The sequence below is a fragment of the Castanea sativa genome, chromosome 12 (assembly GCF_040712315.1).
Source record: "Castanea sativa cultivar Marrone di Chiusa Pesio chromosome 12, ASM4071231v1".
NCBI lineage: Eukaryota > Viridiplantae > Streptophyta > Magnoliopsida > Fagales > Fagaceae > Castanea > Castanea sativa.
In genome coordinates this window covers 48,533,589-48,556,921 of record NC_134024.1, presented here as the reverse complement: position 1 = coordinate 48,556,921, position 23,333 = coordinate 48,533,589, and the positions used below count along the sequence as shown (strand labels likewise).

Below are 23,333 nucleotides of genomic sequence, written 5' to 3'. Positions count from 1 at the left end.
GTGAGTGCATTTTGTATTAGATTCCGTGTGCGAGTGGCCCTTACCTTCATGTTTTCATAGCATTTTCCGTTTTCCTTTTGTTTATTTTATTTTGGATAGGTTCCAGGTATTTTCCTGTGCATATGCAGGTTTGCATAGATGAAGGTATTTTCCTTTGAAAAAATTAAAAGTTGGTTTGATAATAAAATAAAGAAGATAGACTATATGCGACAATTTATAGTGGGATGCCCACTAACTCTAATAAAAAATTAATTGATAGTTCATAGAAAATGAACTTTTGACCCATCTACCACGTGAGAAAGAGGTTACTCATACATTTTTATTTTTTTTGGAAAAAAAAAAATTAGATTCCATATGCATGTGCCATCCACTTCCAGTGAAGCATAAGAAGATATAGAAATACTATGTCAATGAATAGGTAAAATTCTATTTCCTATAATCCAATTTGTTTTCTTTTCTATGACTGAGGTATTATCTTATTAAGATCACCTTACTTATTGGCATAATAGCATAACTGCAATATTATATTGAAGAAATTATAGTTACAGAGTGGATGGCCACTTGATTAATAGAAAATTACATATATCATTTCATCTTTATAGTTTTATCTTGCTAACCATTTCCTTTTTATTTTAGGACAAAGTTTGCCAAAGGCTCTAACTCCACTAATTATTCTTTTATTAGATGTGAATTTTCAATAATGCGAGGTTAGATTACATTTTCTTCTTATGTGTTGATTGCAAAATTTTTAGAAGAATAAAAATCAATAGTTATATCATCAATTAAATGTTTAAATTTCAAATTTTTCTAATCTAAAATTATGCATTAAAAATAAATTTATAGATCGAATAGTAAATAACAACTGATTGACATGAAATTTAATATGTATGTTATGAGCATAAAGAATGGGCATTTCAGCAAATATATTTCCAAAATATATACATATGTTAATTTTTCAGTAGAAGTTGTAGCCATTGGTTACAAACAAACTTTGTCTTTTAGTTTTTTTTTTTTTTTTTAAAGAGTAATCCATTCAAATAAATATAAGTATAAATTCAATTTTATACTCAATTTTACCATATGTTTAAGTAGTTGAAAGGGTAGAAACTTGTTCACCATTTTTTACATCAACTTATCACCCTTTTTTTTCACGACTCGGGGTAAACCATTTTGATAAATTGTGATATATTGAGTGAGTGCAATGTGAAAGTGGCCCTTGTCTTCCTCTTCCAGGTGTTTTCTCTTTATTATTATTTTGGATAGCTTCCAGGTATTTTCCTGTGCATATGGAAGTCTGCACAAATGGGGCCCATGTGAAAATAGCTACAAAAGTCGGTTTGAATTTGATAGTAAAAATAAAATCAAGAAGAAAGAAAAGGTCTGCATAGTTGTAGTCCACGTGAAAAAACAGCAAATTTAGTTGGGTTTGAAAGTCCAAAATACAATGACAAATGTGAAATGTCACTTACTTAACTTGTCCGGCACGGTCAGAACAAGAACAAAAAAGCTAGAATTTATGGTGTGAAAATGGCCAACTTGATAGACAAAACAAAAGCAAGTGGGAAACTTCACCGCTGGTCTTCAACCAAAAAGAAGTTCATAGCTGGTCACCTAGAAGTTCACCCGTTTTGACTACATTTTGGGGACGTGGAAACCAGGGAAACAATTGCATATATCACCAACCAAAGCCTTGCTAGAGAAATTTAAAGTCTCTTACAGTTGCTCCCATTCTCTAACTCTGCAACATACCGCTTAACAAGCTAGTAGGTTACCAATTGCTTCCATGGCCACTCAAGCAACTTCCTCCTCCCCCTCTTCAACTTTTTCACCATCTTCTTCTTCTTCTTGCCCTCAATGGAAATATGATGTGTTCCTCAGTTTTTGCGGTGTTGACACCCGCAAGAATTTCACTGATCATCTCTATACTGCTTTAAAACAAAAGGGTATTATCACCTTCAGGGATGATGAAAAACTTGAGCGAGGAAAGTATATTTCTCTAGAGCTCTTGAAAGCAATAGAAGAATCCAAGTATGCTATAATCGTTCTCTCAACAAACTATGCTTCTTCAAGGTGGTGTTTAACTGAATTAGCAAAAATATTTGAATGCATGAAAAAGACCAAATTGACAGTTTTGCCTGTCTTTTATCATGTGGATCCCTCTGATGTAAGGAATCAGAGAGGCACTTTTGTTGAAGCCTTTGCTAAACATGAGAAAGATACCAGAGTTAACACAGAAAATGTGCAAATGTGGAAAGCTGCTTTGAAAGACTTAGGTCATATATCTGGATGGCATTTGCATGATAGGTAACATTTGTCTTTTTTAGAGTAATTTTGTTCATACTATTATCAATATCATAATTTTCTACACTAAAATTTTGCTGACTTTCCCATGGATTAACAAGAAAAATTTTATTTACTTTTTCTAGTCAATCAAACTAGAGAAAATTTCAGTTTATCTTCTGTGTTTATATTATGAACTTAATTAGGACATTATAATCTCAAATTGGACCCTGGTTGAAGAACCTTTGGGTAGTTTGAAGCATGGTAGTATATGTATATTTGGTATTTACGCAATATATACAAATAAAGACACAAACTTAGCAATTAAGCCTCAAATCAAATGCTTGCCTCCTTTTAGTTGAATATGTCTAATACTTATTTATCTCAAAAGCGTAACAAGACTCATAAGAGGAAAAATGTGTTTAGAAATCTACTTAATCAGCAGTTATTTCCAAAGTTTGTTATAAGTAGGTTCTAATCCTATATATACTTCTTTTCATGGTAGATTTCTCATACGTTCATGCCCATATTATTTTTACCAACCGGTTTTTTTTTTTTTGGTATTATCAATAGTGATCAACTTTCTCTTTTCCTTGAGAGCGATCATCTACATACATTTGGTATTGAGAAATCAGTGATTTATATTTTAGACCAAAGTTTTATAGCTAATGTCAGTTTTAAGCTAATTATTGTACAATTTAAAACCCAATAGTTTAAGTGATTAGCCAACTGAAGGTAGAGAGAATGATGAAGGTTTAAGCTCTGGGGTTTATGGGTTCTCTCTAGCTCTTCAAATAGAAATTCAAGTCATAAAATCAGGGGAAATGGGATCATATATATATATATATATATATATATATATATATATATATATATATATGTAGGCTAAGAGGCTGAACTTGCAAAGAAAAAAAATTATAGAATATATTGTCTCAGATTTTCATAAGTTCGCTCTTTCGAAATGTTGTACAAGAGAGGGACAAACACACTAGTTAATTGTTTTTCAAATTCAACTTTTAAGTTCACTTCTTGCGATGAAGTTTGTAAGAGCGAAATACCTCAGCAACTTACTTTCATTTTAGCACTTTGACAACTTCACCTTACCAACCCAATACAAAATGAAAACCCATGAAATACATGAGCACATGAAAATTAAGATAAACAAAATACAAAAATATTTGTCATGAAATTAGCCAACAACTAAAGACCTAACAGGTATAATACATATATCTTTCTTTCCCTTATTTATTTTTCCTCATTTGGGTCTATTTACATTATAAATCAATTACTGGAATTACCTTTTTCCCCTATTTATGTTTGGGATAGTTCACAATTCTGCCTCTTATCTTTGAAACCAACCAATTCTTTCCTCTATGTTTGAAAAATAAGAAAATACTCATAATCCGTTACTTTTTTTACTTAAATCCAACGAAGTCACAATGATTAAAAATACAATTCAAGAAAATTACAATAAAATCCTCAACTTTTTGTCTTCCTTGTGATGTACAACTAATTACTTTTTGAAAAAATGTTGTTGAATTTAACTAAGAAAAGAAACAAATTGGGGGCATTTGCTCATTTCCTGAATATTCAAATATAGAAGAGAAAATTTGTTGATTTTAAAGATAAATGGAAAAATTAAAAATACATATGAGTTAGATCGATAAATAAAAAAAGAATAATAAAAAAAAATATTACGGTAATGTTAAAACGAAGAATTTAATAAGTAATTATTAAAAATCAAGAAACTTGTAAAATCTAAGCAATTGTCAATGGAATAAAGAAATGAGAAGCATTTTGAAAGATGTAAATTTCGGTTTAAATGGCTATTAGTATGACTAGATGATGTTCCACACGATACATGGACTACTTTACAATTTCATTTGAAATTATATATATATATATATATATATATATATATATATATATATATATATATATATATATATATATATATAAAGACCTGTACATATAATACTTATTTTATTGTATAATATTCATGTTTGCCCACAATATGGTTGAATACTTTGAAAGTTGAAACTTGATTTTCTTAATTCATATTTTATTAAAAAAAATTATTTCACTATAAGACTACAACATATTATAATATTTATTGTTAAAAGTAGATTTTATTTTTTAAACTGATTAAATGATTTTGAAATCTACAAATAAGAATTTAAAGCATAAGATACTTTTATATCCTAAAATTACATAAATTTAAGTGACTTCTCAAACACTTCCTTAACCACTTTATTCTCACAACCAAATATGGAGATCTCAATCACAAACACCCAATTCATTATTTCAATGAAATTAAGGAAATCATTTATAAGTATCAACATAAAGAGAATGTGATTACACAAAGAGAAATTGGCTAAAAACACATCCATTTATCAAAATTTAATTATCTTTAGTTGGACTTCCGTATAATTTTTTTTTTTTTTAAAGTGAAAATACTTTGAAAGCATCATCAATTTTTATTTTTTATCACTATGGCTCATACCGCACAAAATAATAGTAAAAACCGTACAAAGAAACCTACAAAGTATGAGTTTTAACACAAATATATAAAAACTAGCTAACTTTATAAATAATCAATTAGAATGTTTCTTTTTCTTTAGTTCTAAAATGAAATACATTTATAACTTTCGCAAACCAAAGGCTCAAACACCCAAAGACTCTAAGTGAATCACAACATTCACAAAATCCACAACGTCTGACTTCAACATCAAACACGTAAGCTACCATCATTGAATAAAAATGCAAGCCCCCTTCCTCGGTCATAGCCTACTCATACGGGCTAGATACAACTAGCTAGTACTGCAATGTTGGAGTTATGTAGGTGTTGTTGGAAGGTTGAAGGCAAATGATATCATTTTTTGTCTGAGTGTATTTAAGATGGGATGGCATGAAAGACTGTAAGCATGTGTATATAAAGGAGTAAAAGTGAAAAGTTTGAATGGAAATGCAAAAAAGTTTTTTTGTGTATCAGAGAGAGGAAAAGTCTTGAAACATTGAACCAAATGAAACAAATTATAGTCTTAAAACATTGAATAAAAAATGTAACAAAAAGTAGTCTTAAAAGATTAAACCAAAGGAAATAAAGAGTCACTATTTTTAAATTTGTTCTTATCTCTAATGTGGTTTAAGAATATTTCAATTCTCTTCATAGAATACGCCACATGGCAAAACCTCATGCTTTCCTGCATGAGGTCTCTACTTATATATATATATATATATATATATATATATATATATATATATATATATATAACTTCCTGTAAAACAATAGCCATATCACCAGTGAAATATGTCACCGTTGGAGTGACAAGTTCCTGAAGGGATGTTGATCCTCTATGGCTGGTAGAGGATGCGCCTTTATGCATTACAAGAGACTGTCCCGCTGATAGTCTTCTGTCTTGAGGATAGTCCCTTGCGGGTGCTTTCCCCTTGTTCTTCTTCTCTACTGAAGAAGTCATTGTCCACTTACTAGTGGTATTAAATATTGCTTTCTCTTTATCCTGCCAAGAAAGGTTTGGATCATTTGAGATTTTCAAATAATTGTTAAAAAACCTTTTGTTTTTAAAACTAATGGATGCAGAGATGCAAATATTTTTATGATGAATGCATGATAATGACTAGGATTGATTGGGGTCAAAAGAATCATCAATTATTCTGGCTGAATCAAGATGCTGGGCTTGATTATAAGATGGAAAAGTTTGGATGGTGACAGTACTGAGAATTTTTTATATAGAAGCTTTCTGGAGGGAGCTGACTTCCCAAGGTTCAGGGCTTCTTATGAACTCAAATTTGATAGACTGACCAAAGGGATGGGCTGTGATTCCTTCATTGTCTGTGATGAAAGGGTATAACAAAAACAAAAAAGGATTTCCTAAGATAACCCTGTCTGTCATGTTTTTAACAAGGACAAATTTTGTCATGAAGGATATGCCGCCCTGGCAAACCTCAGCTTGTGGGAGATTGAATTCAATTTGCATTCTTCCGCCACTTGCAGATGTCAACCGCTCCTTAGACTTCTTAAAGTATTTGGAGGGAATGATTCCTTCTTGAATGCAGTTAAGATCAGCACCTAAGTCTATTAAGGCTATGACCTCAAATTCAAAATCTTTGTTGATGACAATCCTGACTTTGGAATGCCATTTATGGAAGTTAATCCTACTGATGGTATCTAAGAATAATTCTGTTGAGGGTTCTTAGATAAGGTCAGTTGTAGGGTTAGCTGTTTAATCAACTTCATCATTAGAGGGGTTCTGGAATAAGGGGCCTTCCTCATTGTTTTGATGAAAAGTGTTTTCCAAAAGTTGGACTCTTCGATTAAGAAGATCATAATCAACCCTTAGAATTGTTAGTTCTTGCTTTAGGGTTCTAACTTCTGATTTAGTCTCCTTAATTTCTTTTTAAAGGTCGTTGATTGTAACTTCCTTCTTGGACTGGGTAAACCGATTGTAGATTTGCTCTAAATCTACCTTGGGTTGGTGGATCCTTAGTCCAAGTTTGCTGGTTTCCTTCACTAAGGTTTGATGGAAAAGGGTAAGCTTTTAAGCTTTGATGATAGGATCCTCTATCGCCTCTATGAGGTCTAAAAGGAGTTCTTCTTGTCTGTTAAGAATATTGATGGTTTTGTTCCTACAACAATTATCTTTGCATGGTGTGGGTTCATCTGAACCACTAAAGGTACTAGTTCTAGGAGATTTAGAGGATGACCTATATGTTTGAGTTCACTGTCACTAGCATTGCTGAATGACTCACTACCTGAGTGGTCAAGTTCTAGTAACTTGAAAATCTCATTTTTGCTAGGTTGATCACTAATGAGGGTATTGATAAGGGATTTGGCCTTAGCCCTACACTCGCTCTTGAAATGACCTTTCTTTCCACAATTGTAACATTTGCCTGATGCTTGTGGAATGTATTCCTTGGATTTTCCTTTCTTATAGAAATCATCAGTTTATACTTCTGTTTTCTATAATACTTGGTTGCTTTTGTCCTATAGGATTTGTCAAAGGATTCTTTTCCTTTGTGCTTAGATTTCCTCTTGGAAGTTTTGACAGAAGGCAAGCCATACTGTGTATAAAAATGTCCCATTTCGTACTTGGCTTTGTTCTTGTTGATTTGGCTTTGGATTTTGAGATCTCTGTACATCTTCATTCCTTCGCTTCGAATGGTGCTAGAGATGTCTCCATAGGTTAGGTTATCATAATCTATGACACCTAAGGGGTTGCAAAGGGTTTCTTTGAATTTTTGGCTAAAAAGCGTTGGTAAACCATTAATGAATTTCTCCTTCCAAAATGGAGAGTTGCAATCAGTCATGTGCATGACTCTGGTAGTAAAGATATCTTCATACCACTGGTAGTCTCCTAGGGTCTTACATCTAAGGTTACTTAGCTGCTCGTAAATCCTAGATGTGATATTGCTAGGTTTTCCTATAAAGTGTTTCATGATCATGTAGATCAGGGTATTGACTCCATCAGGAACTCCTTGTTCAGCATCGTTGAAGATGGGGGTTCCTTCCTCATCTTTTTGAACTGCATGCTTGATGTCTTCTTTAGACATTTCTGTTAGGCAGTTGTTCCACCATTGCAAGAGTTTTCCTGTGAATCCTAAAACCATCATTTCAATGACTTCCTTGTGAGGACGGCCTTCGTCCAGGTAGTTGTTGGCAACCATAGTCATATGCTGGATTTTGTTTAGGATTTCCTGTTCTGATAAACCATCTATATTTCATTCATAGAGTCTACCAGATGATACGGAAAATTGGTTACTTACATTCCTTTCCTCGTATTGGAGGTCAGGGGGTGTTGGTCTAGGGTACCAATTCTCGGTTGAGCTGGTTGGATTAATGTTGGGATGGTAAAGCCGTTTTACCTGTAAATCTTGAAATTGATTTTCTAGTTGTTCTATTTCCTGGTTAGAGGCTTGGCTAGAACTGCTAGAGGCTGCCTGGTTGTCTAAAACGTGAAGCTGGTCAGTTGTAACTGATGAAGGGGTGGCTGGTTCCTTCTTTACAACCTCTTCTAATTTCTGGGCAACTATTTCTAAAGCTATTTTGTCCTTAGGATAACTGAGGCTGGTGTGCCTAGTTGTGGGTAACTTGACTAGGTTTTTCTATAGCTTGGATAGGTTTACTAAAGCTTCCTGGCTGGAGGATAACCTTGTTTTCGATCCTATCTTCTATCCTGTCAAGTTGTTTTCCTATAACATTTAGACACTGGTTGGTATAGTTATTTTGCTCAATCACTTTGTTGATTGGTTGGTGCCCATCAGTAGAGATTTTGAAGGGAGAGGCTACTATCTCTTTTTTGCGATGACTAAAGGTTATGGCTTGTAGGGGTGGATGGCTGGACCTGACAACTTCCTTAGTTGCACTGGTTCCTTCTATGGTCCATGCTCTGGTGAGAACACAAAACTGCTTGTGCTGGCCAAAATACCTTTCAAAGTATATGAAAAATGGGACATTACGAGATATTTCCCTCATGGATGCCGTCCATGCTTCAAATACTTTTTCTTTTTGCTCTCTGGTGTAATTGGCTTTGTAGGCTTCTCTTTTAGTTCTGTTTCCTCAAAACTAAATTCCTTTCCTAATTCTTCTAGGTCAGGAACGAATTCTTTGTTTAAAACCAAAAGCTAGGGATCTATGGACTCTTGCTGAAATAGAGGTTGTTCCATATCAGTTCCAGATGGGGATGGGGGGGATTGCTCACGATCGTCTTCTTCATTGACAATCGAATCCTGTTTGGCTGTGTAGCAAGGTATGGTAAGTTGGGAATTGGTTTTAACTCCCTGAAGTTGTGCACCTAAATCTCTTCTAGACCTTGGGAAGGGTGATCCTAAAGGTCTGGTTGAGCTACACTGTGATGCAGATCTATCTCTAAGGTAGATAGGTGATTGCCTATGGGGTTGGTGCAGATCTGCTAGGGATATAAACCAAGATGTATCCAGAGGTGGTCTACACTCATAGTCTAGAGGAGTACTAAGCCTAGATCTGTCAAAGCTTAACCTAACCATGTCGTCGGCTAGCTGTTGGACAAATTCTAGATCTGGATTCTAGGCTGGGTTTTGGATCTGTAGAGTATGGTTTTCATTCTCTAAAGTCCAATTGGCTGGGAATGTGACCTCTGTCCACTTTAGGGTTCTTGGAACCTGAATCTTGGCACTTGGGTCAGTCATTTGGATGAGGGTTGTCTCACCTCTTTCTCTTCTATCAAGTGCTCCGACATTCATGTTCGTTCTCATGAACTTGTAGTATACGCTGTATATCAAGGCGATCTGACTAGTTCCCTGCGTCATGAGGGTTCCATGGGTCTTGATATTGAGTGTGAGGGCTTTGATAACAGTCGTATCATGGATGTGGATAGTGAAATCTGGGAAACAGTCAAAATGGACTAGTCCGTTGCTAAGGCTAGTTTCTATGGTTCCTAAGAGGCTGTCATTAAATCTGATGTGACGAGCATCTCTGAGGGCCATGAGGATTGAGCTGTTCAAACCTCTTTTGGTAAGTGGTTTAACTCCTTCCTAGACTAAACCTATGTGTAGGAAGTTGTGACCTTTGTCCCTATGTGCTTGAATGGCTAAAGGGGATAACAAGTAGCACGTTTCGTACTCCTTGTTTATACCATAAACTTGTTCTATGGTTTTAACATGGTAATCTGTCTTGAAGGCTTTCTTCCAAGACCATGAAGACTTATAGATCTGGTTGGTGGCTAAGCATAGGAGATTGGAATATCCCTAAAGTAGCCACCAACCAGATCTATAAGTCTTCATGGTCTTGGAAAAAAGCCTTCAAGACAGATTACCATGTTAAAACCATAGAACAAGTTTATGGTATAAACAAGGAGTACGAAACGTGTTACTTGTTATCCCCTTCAACCATTCAAGCACATAGGGACAAAGGTCATAACTTCCTACACATAGGTTTAGTCTAGGTAGGAGTTAAACCGCTTACCAGAAGAGGTTTGAACATCTCAATCCTCATGGCCCTCAGAGATGCTGGTCACATCAGATTTAATGACAGCCTTTTAGGAACCATAGAAACTAGCCTTAGCAAAGGACCAGTCCATTTTGACTGTTTCCCAGATTTCACTATCCACATCCATGATACGACTGTTATCAAAGCCCTCACACTTAATATCAAGACCCATGGAACCCTCATGACGTAGGGAACTAGTCAAATCGCCTTGATATACAGAGTATACTACAAGTGCATGAGAACGAACATGAATGTCGGAGCACTTCTTAGAGTATACAACAATGAGATCTGGGGTTGATTTAGATCTGAAACAGGAGTATACAACAATGAGATAGACACCTAATCTGTGAACTCACACCTACCGTACTCTCCTCCAATAATGGGGACCACCCTTCTACGCCTTCTATATCAAAAATTCTCAGTACTGTCACCATCCAAACTTTTCCATCTTATAATCAAGCCCAGCATCTTGATTCAACCAGAATAATTGATGATTCTTTTGACCCCAATCAACCCCAGTCATTATCATGCATTCATCATAAAAAAATTTGCATCTCTGCATCCATCAGTTTTAAAAACAAAAGGTTTTTTAACAATTATTTGAAAATTTCAAATGATTCAAACCTTTCTTGGCAAGATAAAGAGAAAGCAATATTTGATACCACTAGTAAGTGGACAATGACTCTCTGGCAAAGAGGATATCCATTTAATGGATAGAATGACTATCATGGGCACTGATTATGCCAGGCTCAGTCTTAAGACTCGAGCTACTCTAAGAAGTGCCACTGCCAACTTGCCTTCAGATTTACAATCTCATATTCTGAGAAGCAAGGCTATGAACGAGTCTCTGAATCTTTGGTTTAAACATTTCAAAGTTCTGGTTACAACCACTATCCCTAATCCAGACGATTCAGATGATATTGATAATTTTCTTATGCAAGCCAAATGGGAAGAATACTTTGGAAGCAGCTCCAGAGTATATGAAAACAGACATCCCTTTCCAGGACTTTTGGTCAACTATGAAGACGGAACAGTGGTTCCATTATTGAACAAGGAGTATACAACAATGAGATTTGAAACAGTGATAAACTTCCTAGAGCAGTGATAAACCTAACCAGTTAACCCTATATATATATATATATATATATATATATATATATATATATATATTGATGATTGATTGATTTGCAACCGTCCATGAAGAAACACATGGTTCTCACTTAGATACTTAAGAACACTCAACTTATTAAACTGTATTAGCCACAAAGAAACACATGGTTCTCACTTAGATTATATAATGTGCTAAAAAAATCAAACCTCAATTACTATGCTATATTATAAGATTTCCGAATTCCTTTTTTTTGTATTTTTTTTTGTATTGCATGAAGCTAAGGTTGTATTTTGAATGTTTGGTCTCCTTTATTTATACTATACTAGCGTAAAACTCTTGCATACAATTAAGAACATCCACAATAATATATATATATATATATATATATATATATATATATTGTTATGACCCAAATCCAAACCATGGATTTAATTGGACTGGCATGCTAATATCAACCCTACACCTGATATTAATACGAACCAACTAACTTGAGTATGAAAATTTTTCATGAACTCCAAAATGCATAACAGTGAAAGACTAACACCATCATAAGGTTCTCAAAAAAAACAAAAAAACACCATCATAAGTATCATTACAACCTAAAATGTTTGGTGCAACCTCACAATAAACTACACAATAGAATTACATTACAGAACTAAACTTGTTGTACCACACAGCTAACTGTACTTATGTACTAAGCCTCTACTTTAAGCTGCAAAAGAGTACCTGCTAACTGAAAATGTTGAAGGGTGAGTGTTCCACTTGCTCAATAAGGGATGTGTGGCATAAGCATTTAATAACATGCATGAAATGCATGATAAACAAAATAATTTGCACAAATGGATATGACTCGCTTAAAAACCGGGTTCATGCTAAAATGGTTTCATGAATTTGCATAAAACATAGTATAAACTTTCTTGAATTATAACATTTCATCAACTTCATTATGAAAACACGAATCATAAGCTTCATAGCGTGTTCTAAGTCTCCTTTGAGAAACATAACTCGTAAGCATATATATCATGAAATCATAAGTTTTGGAAAGCATTATCTTTGAACATATAACTTGGGTTTCATAAACCATTCATGAAAAAAATAACTCCCATACACTAAAATTGCCTATGCAAATCTCATAACCGAACATAAAATGTGAAATTCATGAATCTGAAGTCGAAACTGTCAAAACTCAAGATTGTCAAACATACTGAAAAACTACTAGATCATAAAAAGTATTGGATCATAATCATCTAAATCATTTCGTAAACTAAATTACCTGACCCTTAAGGCTAGCCATTTGACTCTATGCTAGGTACTCACCAGGTACAAACATCTAGGTATGGTTCATTTGACTCTGTGCCAGGAACTCCCCAGGTACAAACATCCAAGTACAATTGTCATATGACTCTATGTCAGGTACTCCCCAAGTACAAACATCTGGGTACATTTTTCAAGTATATGAAGTTCTCCCTGACCAATGCCTAGTACAATGTTACAATGATTGGATCCATCTTTCCATAATTCTCATTTCTTGAAAATTCTTTACTTTCAAAACAGGGTTTAGAACATCTTTCATATGCACATGATTTACCTTTCATAACTCACTATAAAACATATGGTATAGTTTTTAATAAAATAGGTATATTTCATTGAAACATAAGCATAAACACGAACAGCTTTGTTCTTAAACACATTTGTTTCTATTCTCGTGTATTAACATACAACCTTTGAATAACTTTACTAAAACATGAATATTCCTCATGAAACAAAATCTTCTATACCACTTTCTCTATACCACTCCATGTACCACAAATCAAAATCTGCCATGTGTCTATTAATTCCTAAATTTAAATTTTTGTTTCACCAAAATAAAAGATTAAGAAAAAAAAAAAAAAAAAAAAAACCTTGTTATCCCCCACCACCACAACTTCCTCTGCCATCAACAACTAGAGACCACCACGTTAGGTTTTAGACCCCTTAACACAATATGTTTAACCTAATATTAAGCCAAATTGATTAGCAAGTTTGTTAATTAAAACTAGGTTAAAACAATGTGTGTAAAACAATTATAATGTGGAAAGTAAAGAACACACAGATCTGATGACCTAGGAAAACCAAACTGATAAAAAACTTGGAGAGGATTTAACCTAGCTATCCTCAAGGTAAAAACAAATCCACTATAAGACTTAGACCACTAACATCCTATTGCTACTTCGTGTAGAAAACTTACTACCACGACCACCTGACAGCTTCGAGTCCACAGACTACTTTTTTCCTTGATCTGTAGTAACTACAAGTTCTCCTACTTGTGACTTTGAGACTCCACTCAAAGGTTTTAGATTGAAAGTTCTTTATGCAGCAACTTAAGCAATCATCAAGTTCTTGATGTGAATCTTGATCTTGATAACTCTATGTGTAGGTATAAAGGTAAACACCTCTTATATCTCACAAAAGATTCAACACACAACTCAACAAAAACTTCTAAAATGTAGCTAGGGTTTTTCCTTTTATACTTGGAATGAAACACTTAACCCTACACGTCATATGGGCTTGGGCTGGTTTGAGAATTCTGCAGAAAATTACTAATGCACGATTTTCGATCAATCGAATCTAATTTTCGATCGATCGAGCTTTGCAGAAATTCAATAGTAATTTCCTGCAATTACTCGATTCCAACTTTACATTAAACCAAAATTTGAGCAAGTCTAACCTAGACTATATATTTTGATCATGGTTTGTCAACAAATACTAAGTGAAGTCCTAATACATTAGTTCCTAAAGTCTTAGAACCTAACACATCACTCCAATCTCAAAGGCACTGTAGAATGTCCATGAAAAAGGCCAAATGGGTCCATTCAACAAATTAAAATATGATTTTCATTCAAAATTCCAACCAACAAAACCTAAATGCCACAGAAAATATTGAATCATAAAGTGGGATCGATTGGTAGCAAATTTGGGTCGGTTTTGGCTTTGGGGTTTCTGGGGGTAATGGTATTTGTTTTACTTAAAAAGTTAAGGGAAAGGGGTAGAGGAAGACTAGTTTTAGTTTGTTGAATTTAAAGGTGTTTAACGTGGTTTTGTATAAAAAATACAACAATCAAGAGGCTAAATTTAGTGCAAAATTCGAAACCCAAGAAGTACAGAATCCTAAATTTAGCCTTTTGATTTGTTGTACTTCTTGGGTTTTGAATTTTGCACTAAATTTAGCCTTTTGATTAGGGTTGTGGCGATGTCTATGAGGTTGGGGTTGTTATGGTCTCTTGCTAGTGGCAGTGGAGGAGCTTAGTGGTAGTGGCCCTAGTGGGGATGAGAAGGTTTTTATTTTTTAATCTTTTATTTAAGGAAAGTGAAACACTAACTTTAATTTAGGAATTAATAGACACAAGGCAGATTTGATTTGTGATACATGGAGTGGGTACAGAGAAAGTGGTATAGAAGTTTTTGATTCATTTCTCATTTGGCAAATACAATTACAAAACATGGGCTATTAAACGATCATAGCACATTCCCTTACCTTGGAGCAGTACCTTGAAGTCTCAAAGCTTTGCAGTGAAGTCACCATCTGGTCTTGACCTATAATTCCATTACTTAGTACCATTCTAGCCTATAAAGGGTATTCATTTCATAACTTAGCTATCAACTCCCATAGATTTTCATTCTTTACCCTAACTAGATTTGTAGGAGTCCCTATAATTACCCAAAACCATAGATTTAGCTTTTAGGAATAAATTGTGCGTTTGTTTACACTTTTAGAGCCCAAAACGTGCGTTTCCGAGCCCCAAAGCTAAAATGCGTGTCTGGTAAATTATTTCCATCGCGCATTATCAAAAAGCAGCTTTTCCAAATACGAAGGACTACCACGTTTTCATGTTGGACCTTGGAGCTGCTTTGCCGAAAATGCAAATAAGTTTGAAATGTTACCGTTGGTCATTTTCAACATTATCCCTAAACTACCCTTTTTTTATTTTGAAATCCCAATTTTTCCAAGATCTCTAAAAAAAAATAATACCGTCATGTAGGAGAAGAATTTCTCTACACTCTATGCTCCCTCCTCGTCAATTGCAAGAAGTCCAAAAGAAGAATCGCATCGTGTAGGTAGTAGTGGTTCTTCTTTCTTTTCCTTTCCTCCAACTTCTAACCAACCAAACAAACTACAAAATTCTAAATCAAATGTGCAATTTTCAATTCCAACATAAACACATAAACCCACTACTGCTGCAGGCTTCTTCTTCTACTGCATGATTCTTCTTCTCCAGTTGCGGCTTCTTCTTCTCTCATTTTTTTGTGTAATATATTTCTTTCTTCTTGTCTTTTGGCTGAAGAAGAAGAACCGTATTTTGGGTGAGGAAGAAGACCTGAAGAAGAGACAAGATGGTGAGTGGAGGAAAAGAAAAGATATTTGATGGGAATGGGGGAAGAAACGGGTGGATGAGAAAAAAGTGAAGGAAAAATAAATAAATAAAGGTAGTGAGTGGGACACGTGTATATCATGTAAGGAAATTTACTAAATAAAAATTACAATTGTGTTAAAACACAAGAAATTTTCACAATAATTGAGGTATCAAATCTTTCATATGTCAAAGTAAAATTAAATAAATTAATAAAATATTAGACTAGGATTGACCACGACTAAAAAAAAAGAATATTGTGAAAATATTGTGACATTTTATTATATCTCTAAACTTTTAAATTAGTACTATTTTTCTTTTAAAAAAATAGAGCTATTGACAGAATATTTTTATAACAATTTCATAATAAAATTTACAAAGTAAGTTGTTATTAGTTCTCATTTAGACCTACTAGTGACATTATTATTTTTTTTCTACCATTAACAACTTGTCATATAGATTTTATTGTGAAATTTTTGTGAAAATATTGTGTCCATAACTTACATTAAGAGAGGTAATTAAAAAAAAAATTATCTTTATATATATCTTGTCCTTTTTGGTAATTTACAACTCAAATTGTCACTTTTATAAGTATTAGCCAAACACTCAACTTTTTCCAAAAGCACTTTTTGATAGTTTTTACCAAACACTCTACTTTAAAAAAAAAACCCAGTTTCATACCGTACTTTTTAAAACCGCCACTATTTCGAAAAGCACAGTTTGAAAAAGCTGAACCAAGCTCACCCAAAATCCCAAAGTTAGGTGTACATTTCCTTCTAATTGCCTATTCTAGCAACATATACTTCACTTAAGATTTCAATAGGTTATCAAATCACATATAATTTTCTTGAAAATTTACAGAGTGACTCCTATAGATTTCTATTAACATTTTCAGAGCAAAGGAATATAACTATGATTTCCCAAAAATCATACAAACCAGCGTACTCAAATCTACCCTAACAGAGTTGCAGTCAACCTAGAAATCGCACTATCATTTTTATAAAGTTGTTATTTACAACTATTTTGTGTTGGCTTTAATTCCGTACCAAATTTGATTGTAATTCTTTTCAATCATTTTTCCCTGTATTTTATGTGGGATTTTACTATAAGAGTTATGTGTGAGAAAGAGTGTGAAGACTTAAGCTTTTATTGAAGATCAAGTGGATTTCGCAAGAAGCTAACCTGCGAAGTAAGCCACGTGTTGAGCACATGACTATGTGAAGAGTTATGATAGCTAGAGTTTTCGTGAGTAACTCGCGGGTAAAGCCTTCTTGCAAAATACTCGCGAAACATTCTGTTTTGCTATTTTGTCTATTCTACTCCACCAAGTCTTCACCCACACTATTTATACCCTCATTACCCACATATTGTAAGGAGTACTTTTTAGAGAGAAAACCCTAGATATTGCCCTTGAGAGTTAGAGATTGTTATATCCACAATCATCTACACATTCCTTTGTGGTTTTCCTCTACTCCTACCTCTCCCTATCCATATCCTTGAGAGATTGATAGCCCAAATACTTACCACACTCAATCTAAGTGTAAAGTGAGGTTTTAGTGCTGCTGAGAAGCATTAGAAGAAGTCAATTGTTGACGGATGCAATTAGGCTGAATTGAGGGATTTGGGAAAGCTACAGAAGACAAGGCTTCGTCAAGTTAGTTGGTAGTAGGAGCTTGGAGGGCCCAAGTACATTGGGTAGACTAAGCTTAAAGGGTCTTTTGTTATTCGTGTACTCCAACTTATTCTCTAGTAGACGCTTGGAGGGCGGTGGAGAGGTTTTTCGCCAAGTTCTTCGGTTTCTTCTTCGATAACACGTCTCGGTGTTATCTTGTGTTTGCATCATTCTTCCCTACTCTTTTAGCTTTCATTTTACTGTTGATATTTGATGAATATGACTTAGAGTAGTTTTATCGTTTGTTCGCACACATTTACTCTTATTCCACACTTAGTTTAAGTTAGAGTAAAAGCAATCTAGCCATAATTTTTAATTTGGGGTCTAAACAAGCTCTTGTGTTTTCACACAAATCCAAACTTTCAATTTTTAAACTCATCCAATTGCTGTGAGACCAATTCCATTACAACCATATGTATATTAGCTTCTATAGGAACTACCCCTAAAAATTCACCAAATAGGGTTTAATCCAACTTTTTTCATGTTATGTTTGAATCTGTCACAGTGACAGTTTTAACACATTTACACATAAAATAATTACAAATGGTCTTATTTTCATGTGGGAATTTTTATACTTGTACTAGACACGTTAAAATATATTAATAGGAAGCCAGTTAAGCATGTTAATCAGCATGGCATAGAATTAAAATTCAGTGATCAACACCACATTAATTACTAACTATAATTTTTCTTAATTGTTTAATCACATGCAATGATTAATTAGTAAGAACCCTAATCCAACTAATTAGTAAGAACAACATATAAGTTGCATTTAGCAAAAATCCATAATTTAAACTCTTGTTTCCTTCAATCTTATGCGCATGCAAAGCTGGGTCCTCAAAACTATCTAACCACATGTAGCTTCACATAACTACTTTTATTCCCAACAATGTCCAATTGAAAAAGAGTTTCTAAAAGAGATTTCCACACATCAAGCTAATTCTAACTATTATATTAAGCTTACATGGATTATTGAGTGAAAAACTTGGATTTTCCCCTACCCATAGCTCGGTTCTTTGAGAGAAATGTACCAGAATCACTCTAGTTTGAGTCTTAATTTGAGGAGAACTTGGAGGAGAGAGCTTGGAGAATGGAGAGTGTGTTTCTTCCATCTAGTTCTTTTGTGAGACGAGAAATTAGAATGCTCTTCTTAGGCCTCTGCATGGCCCGCCACGTGGCTGATTTTACCCTTAAGAGGAGCACATGTGTAAACTATGCATGATATTTTGGTGTTAAGTGTGTCTTCATTTGATTGGTTGATAAGGTGCGCTAGTGAAATTACCCAATAACCCTTCATGAAATTCAATTAAAGACTTAACATATTTATAAGGACTTAGCTTTTAGGTTACTCTAACGTATGATTAACTTTTTTTTTTTTTTTTTTATGAAAAACTGATGATTAACCAGTTACGATGCTTCTTATAAATAAAAAAAACTAGTTATTTTGCTTTTTGTGTGTGTGTGTGTATATAAAATTAATAACCACCATTAATCATGTATGCTAATTAAATCAAACCACTTATTTTTACTTACTCTTACATTAGGGTCCACTGGATTAGGTTAAGGTCCTAATCGTTGCTACCTAAAATGTAACTGACCTTACACACTCATAATAAATTTGAATGCAAACTATTCATATTTTAGATGCATAAATTTGAATATAAAAATAGTTGATACGAAATTAGAGTATACTAAGAAGGATACTTACCATAAAATTATAGTGCATTTATAATCTAAAGGCACATAACGTTGAATTATAGGGTAGTTAAAAGAATTGAAGTGCCATTAGAATCTAATTTGAATTATTGATTGAGCTCCCACTTTCATATATTATATACGAAGATTCCACCATGAAATTTTTTGTTTTTCTAATTTCTTTGCAGGCATGAATCAATAGTTATCCAAGAAATCCTTAAAAAGATACTTGGTGAATTGAATCTTATATCCCAAAATATTATTTTCAAGGACCTTGTTGGAATAGAATCTCGCATGAAGGAAATGTTGAATTTATATTTAGATGAAGGGCTTGGTGGTGTTCGCTTTGTAGGGATTTGCTGGATGGGTGGAATGGGTAAAACAACTATTGCACAAGAAATTTTTAAAAGAATATCTGGCAATTTTGAAGCCACTTGCTTTATTGCTAATGTTAGAGAAGAAACTAATAATCAACATCTAGTTTCTTTACAGAAACAACTTCTTTCTAAGATCCTTATGGAAAGTGAAATAAATATATGGAATGTTAGTGAAGGAATCAGTGCTATGGGGAATAGACTATCCCACAAAAAGGTTCTTATAGTTCTTGATGATGTAAACGGAGAAGAACAACTAGAAGCATTAGCAGGGAAACATGATTGGTTTGGTCTTGGGAGTAGAATTATTGTAACAAGTAGAGATAGGCATTTGTTGAGAAGACATGGAGTGGATGATGTATATACAATTAAGGGGTTGAATGATGATGAAGCTTTGGAGCTTTTTAGTAGGAGAGCTTTTAAGAATCCAAATCCTGAAGAAAATTTTGCAAAATTGTCTAAGGATTTTGTGAAATGTGCTAATGGCCTTCCTTTAGCTCTTAATGTTTTAGGTAATTCATTGTTCGATAAAACAATGGATGAATGGAAAAGTGCCCTAGATAAACTAAATATTGAACCTTATGGAAATATTATGAAAATACTTCAAATAAGTTTTGATGGGCTAATGGATACAGAGAAAGAACTATTTTTAGATATTGCATGTTTTTTCAAAGGAAAGAAAAAAGATTTCATAAGAGATATACTAGAAAGTTTTGGTTACCACCCAGACTGCAATATTCGTGTCCTTGTGGATAAATCTCTCATAACCATTGAAGAAAATGGAATTTTGTGGATGCATGATTTGCTTCAAAAACTAGGTCAAGAAATTGTTCGTCGTGAGTCCCCTAAAGAGCCAGGGGAACGAAGTAGGTTGTGGATTTATAAGGATGTCCTTCATGTATTGCAGAAAAATACTGTAAGTTGACAAATTTAATCCATAAGTTTACAAATTCTTCTAAGTATTTATCAATTATTCTAATTTCAATGTTCTTGATTAATAGGGAATGGAGGTAGTTGAAGGCATAATGCTAGACAATTCTATTCAAAAAGAGGAACACTTAAATTATGAAGTATTTTCAAAGATGAAAAAATTAAGATTGCTTAAAATTAAATTTGTGCAACCTCAACATGGCCTCATTAGAGGTAATGTGCAACTTCCAAAAAGTCTTAGTTATCTTTCTGACGAGTTACGCATTATAGAATGGCATGGATATCCTTTTAAATCCATGCCAACTAGTTTTCAACCAAACAAACTTTTTGAACTCAGGATGCGTTGCAGCCACATCAAATACCTGTGGAAAGGAATTATGGTAAGATTTTCACTCAAGCAAATGTGTATTTTCTTCTTTTTCATTAATACTTGAGTCTATCTAATAATAATTTTTTTGTTTTATAACAGAATTTAAACGAGTTAAGACTCATTGACCTAAGTGACTCCCAAAACTTGATTGAGATGCCGAACCTTAGTGGAGCTCCAAAGCTTAAGCATTTGATTCTTCAACGTTGTATAAGACTATCTGAAATTCATGCATCTCTTGGAAATCTCAAATGGCTTATTCGATTGGATCTGAATGGTTGCAAGTGCCTTGAGAGCCTTCCACCCAAGATCAACTTAGAATCTCTTGAAATTTTTATTATTTCTGGTTGTTCAAGACTAAAGAAGTTTCCAGAAGTTGTGGGAAATATGTCAAGTTTGTCAGAACTTTATTTGGACGATACTGCTATAAAAGATCTACCATTGTCAATGGCAAGATTTTCACTCAAGCAAATGCGTATATTCTTTCTTTTCATTAATACTTGAGTTTATCTAATAATTTTTTTTTGTTTTATAACAGAATACAGACAAGTTAAGAATCGTTAACCTAAGTGACTCCCAAAAGTTGATTGAGATGTCGGACCTTAGTGGAGCTCCAAAGCTTAATCAGTTGATTCTTCAACGTTGTATAAGACTATCTAAAGTTCATGCATCTCTTGGAAATCTCAAATGGCTTATTCGATTGGATCTGAATGGTTGCAAGTGCCTTGAGAGCCTTCCACTCAAGATCAACTTGGAATCTCTTGAAATTTTTATTCTTTCTGGTTGTTCAAGACTAAAGAAGTTTCCAGAGGTTATGGGAAATATGTCAAATTTGTTGGAACTTTATTTGAATGAGACTGCTATAAAAGATCTACCATTGTCAATGGAGCATTTAACTGGTCTTATTAAATTGGATCTAAGAGACTGCAAAAGCCTTTCAAGTCTTCCAAATGTTTGTTGTTATTTGATGTCTTTGAAAATTCTCACTTTGTCCGGATGCTCAAAAATTAATGAACTGCCAGAGGATTTGGGGAATATCAAAGGTCTTAAGGAGCTAGATGTGAGTGAAACTGCTATAACAGAATTACCTTCTTCTTTTGTTCTCTTAAAAAATCTCAAAGTACTATCTCTTCGTGGATGTGAAGGCTTATCATCTATATCATCATATAAACTCATCAGTTTTCCTTTAATGCGAAAAAGAAAAGTAGATCCCACGGGCATGTTAGGGCATTCTCTTTCAAATTTATGGTCTTTGACCGAATTGAATCTAAGTTATTGCAATCTTCAAGCAATCCCTGATGGTCTTGGTTTTTTGTCCTCTTTAACACATTTAGATCTTAGGGGAAATAATTTTATTTGTCTTCCTGAGAGCACCACTCGACTATCTAATATGGAGACTCTTCGTCTATGTGGTTGCACGCATCTTCAATCTTTGCCAGAGCTTCCATCAAATATTGAGTATATTGATGCAGATGGTTGTACCTCACTGGAAATATTACCATTAAGACCTGAAGATGGTCCTTATCCGGGCCTCTGTCTTCTCAATTGTGTTAAATTGATTAACAATGAAGACTACAGTGACATGTTATTAACAACGCTAAGACAGCACATTCAATTTAAGGTCTCTCTCTCTCTCTCTCTCTCTCTCTCTCTCTCTCTCTCTCTCTCTCTCTCGCTTGTGAGGTTCTAAATATAATGATTTTGTAATTATGTATGTTTCAGGGAGATGAATCCTTTTCTGATATTATAATTCCTGGAGGAGAAATTCCGAAATGGTTTAGGCATCAAAGTGTGGGGACTTCAGTGAATTTGCAAGTGCCTTCAGATAAATTGAAGGGAGTCATTGTGTGTGCAGTTTTTGTACTCCGCCAACATCGTCCACTTCACCAACTTCATTTAGATTATGAGGAAGGTTATAGACTTACGCATTGGCTTCGGTGTTACTTGGAAGCCTATGGAGATGAAAGACAACTTAGTGGCTTTCCTTTTTCGGAAGAATTTGGTATGATTAAATCATGTCATCTTTGCCTGGGTCACTATCCCTATAATTTGAATCGGAGTAAAGTAGATGCTAATGGATTGGGTCAAATTGGGATTAGACTTGAAACTGAAGGTCCAGGATTAGAGGTTACAAAATGCGGGGCCCGTTGGGTATATGAGCAAGACATTGAAGATCAGAACCAGACTATGTGTGGGTGTAGTAGCAGCAGCTGTAGCATCACTCCTTATGAGGATGATTTGGAAAATTCAGCAAAAGGTACCAAAACTGAGTGAAAACCCTGATGAGTATGATAGTGATGAGAATGGAACCAGTGAAAGTGGTGGCTTTGATGAAGCTATATAGTTGATAAACTCTTTCCTCTGAATTTTTTGTAAGTCATTGATATCTTTCTCCCTTTAACAGATTTTTTTTGTAGCTATATATTTCTTTTTTAAATTCATTGAGTTTAATAATACTGGTGAGCAGAAATTGTCACATTGCCAGGATTGGAGAAGATATGTGCAACAAGTATTATGCTCATCATTTTTTGT

General features: G+C 34.1%; 1 protein-coding gene across 1 annotated transcript; it reads left to right on the top strand.

The window, feature by feature from the left end:
- The first annotated feature begins 1,636 nt into the window (after positions 1 to 1,636).
- Positions 1,637 to 23,095, top strand: LOC142619062 (TMV resistance protein N-like). Its single transcript, XM_075792141.1, has 5 exons — positions 1,637 to 2,304; positions 19,319 to 20,420; positions 20,506 to 20,814; positions 21,340 to 22,422; positions 22,524 to 23,095. The coding sequence occupies exons 1-5, from the start codon at positions 1,784 to 1,786 to the stop codon at positions 23,073 to 23,075; spliced, it is 3,567 nt and encodes a 1,188-aa protein (XP_075648256.1). The 5' UTR covers positions 1,637 to 1,783; the 3' UTR covers positions 23,076 to 23,095.
- Positions 23,096 to 23,333: the final 238 nt, after the last annotated feature.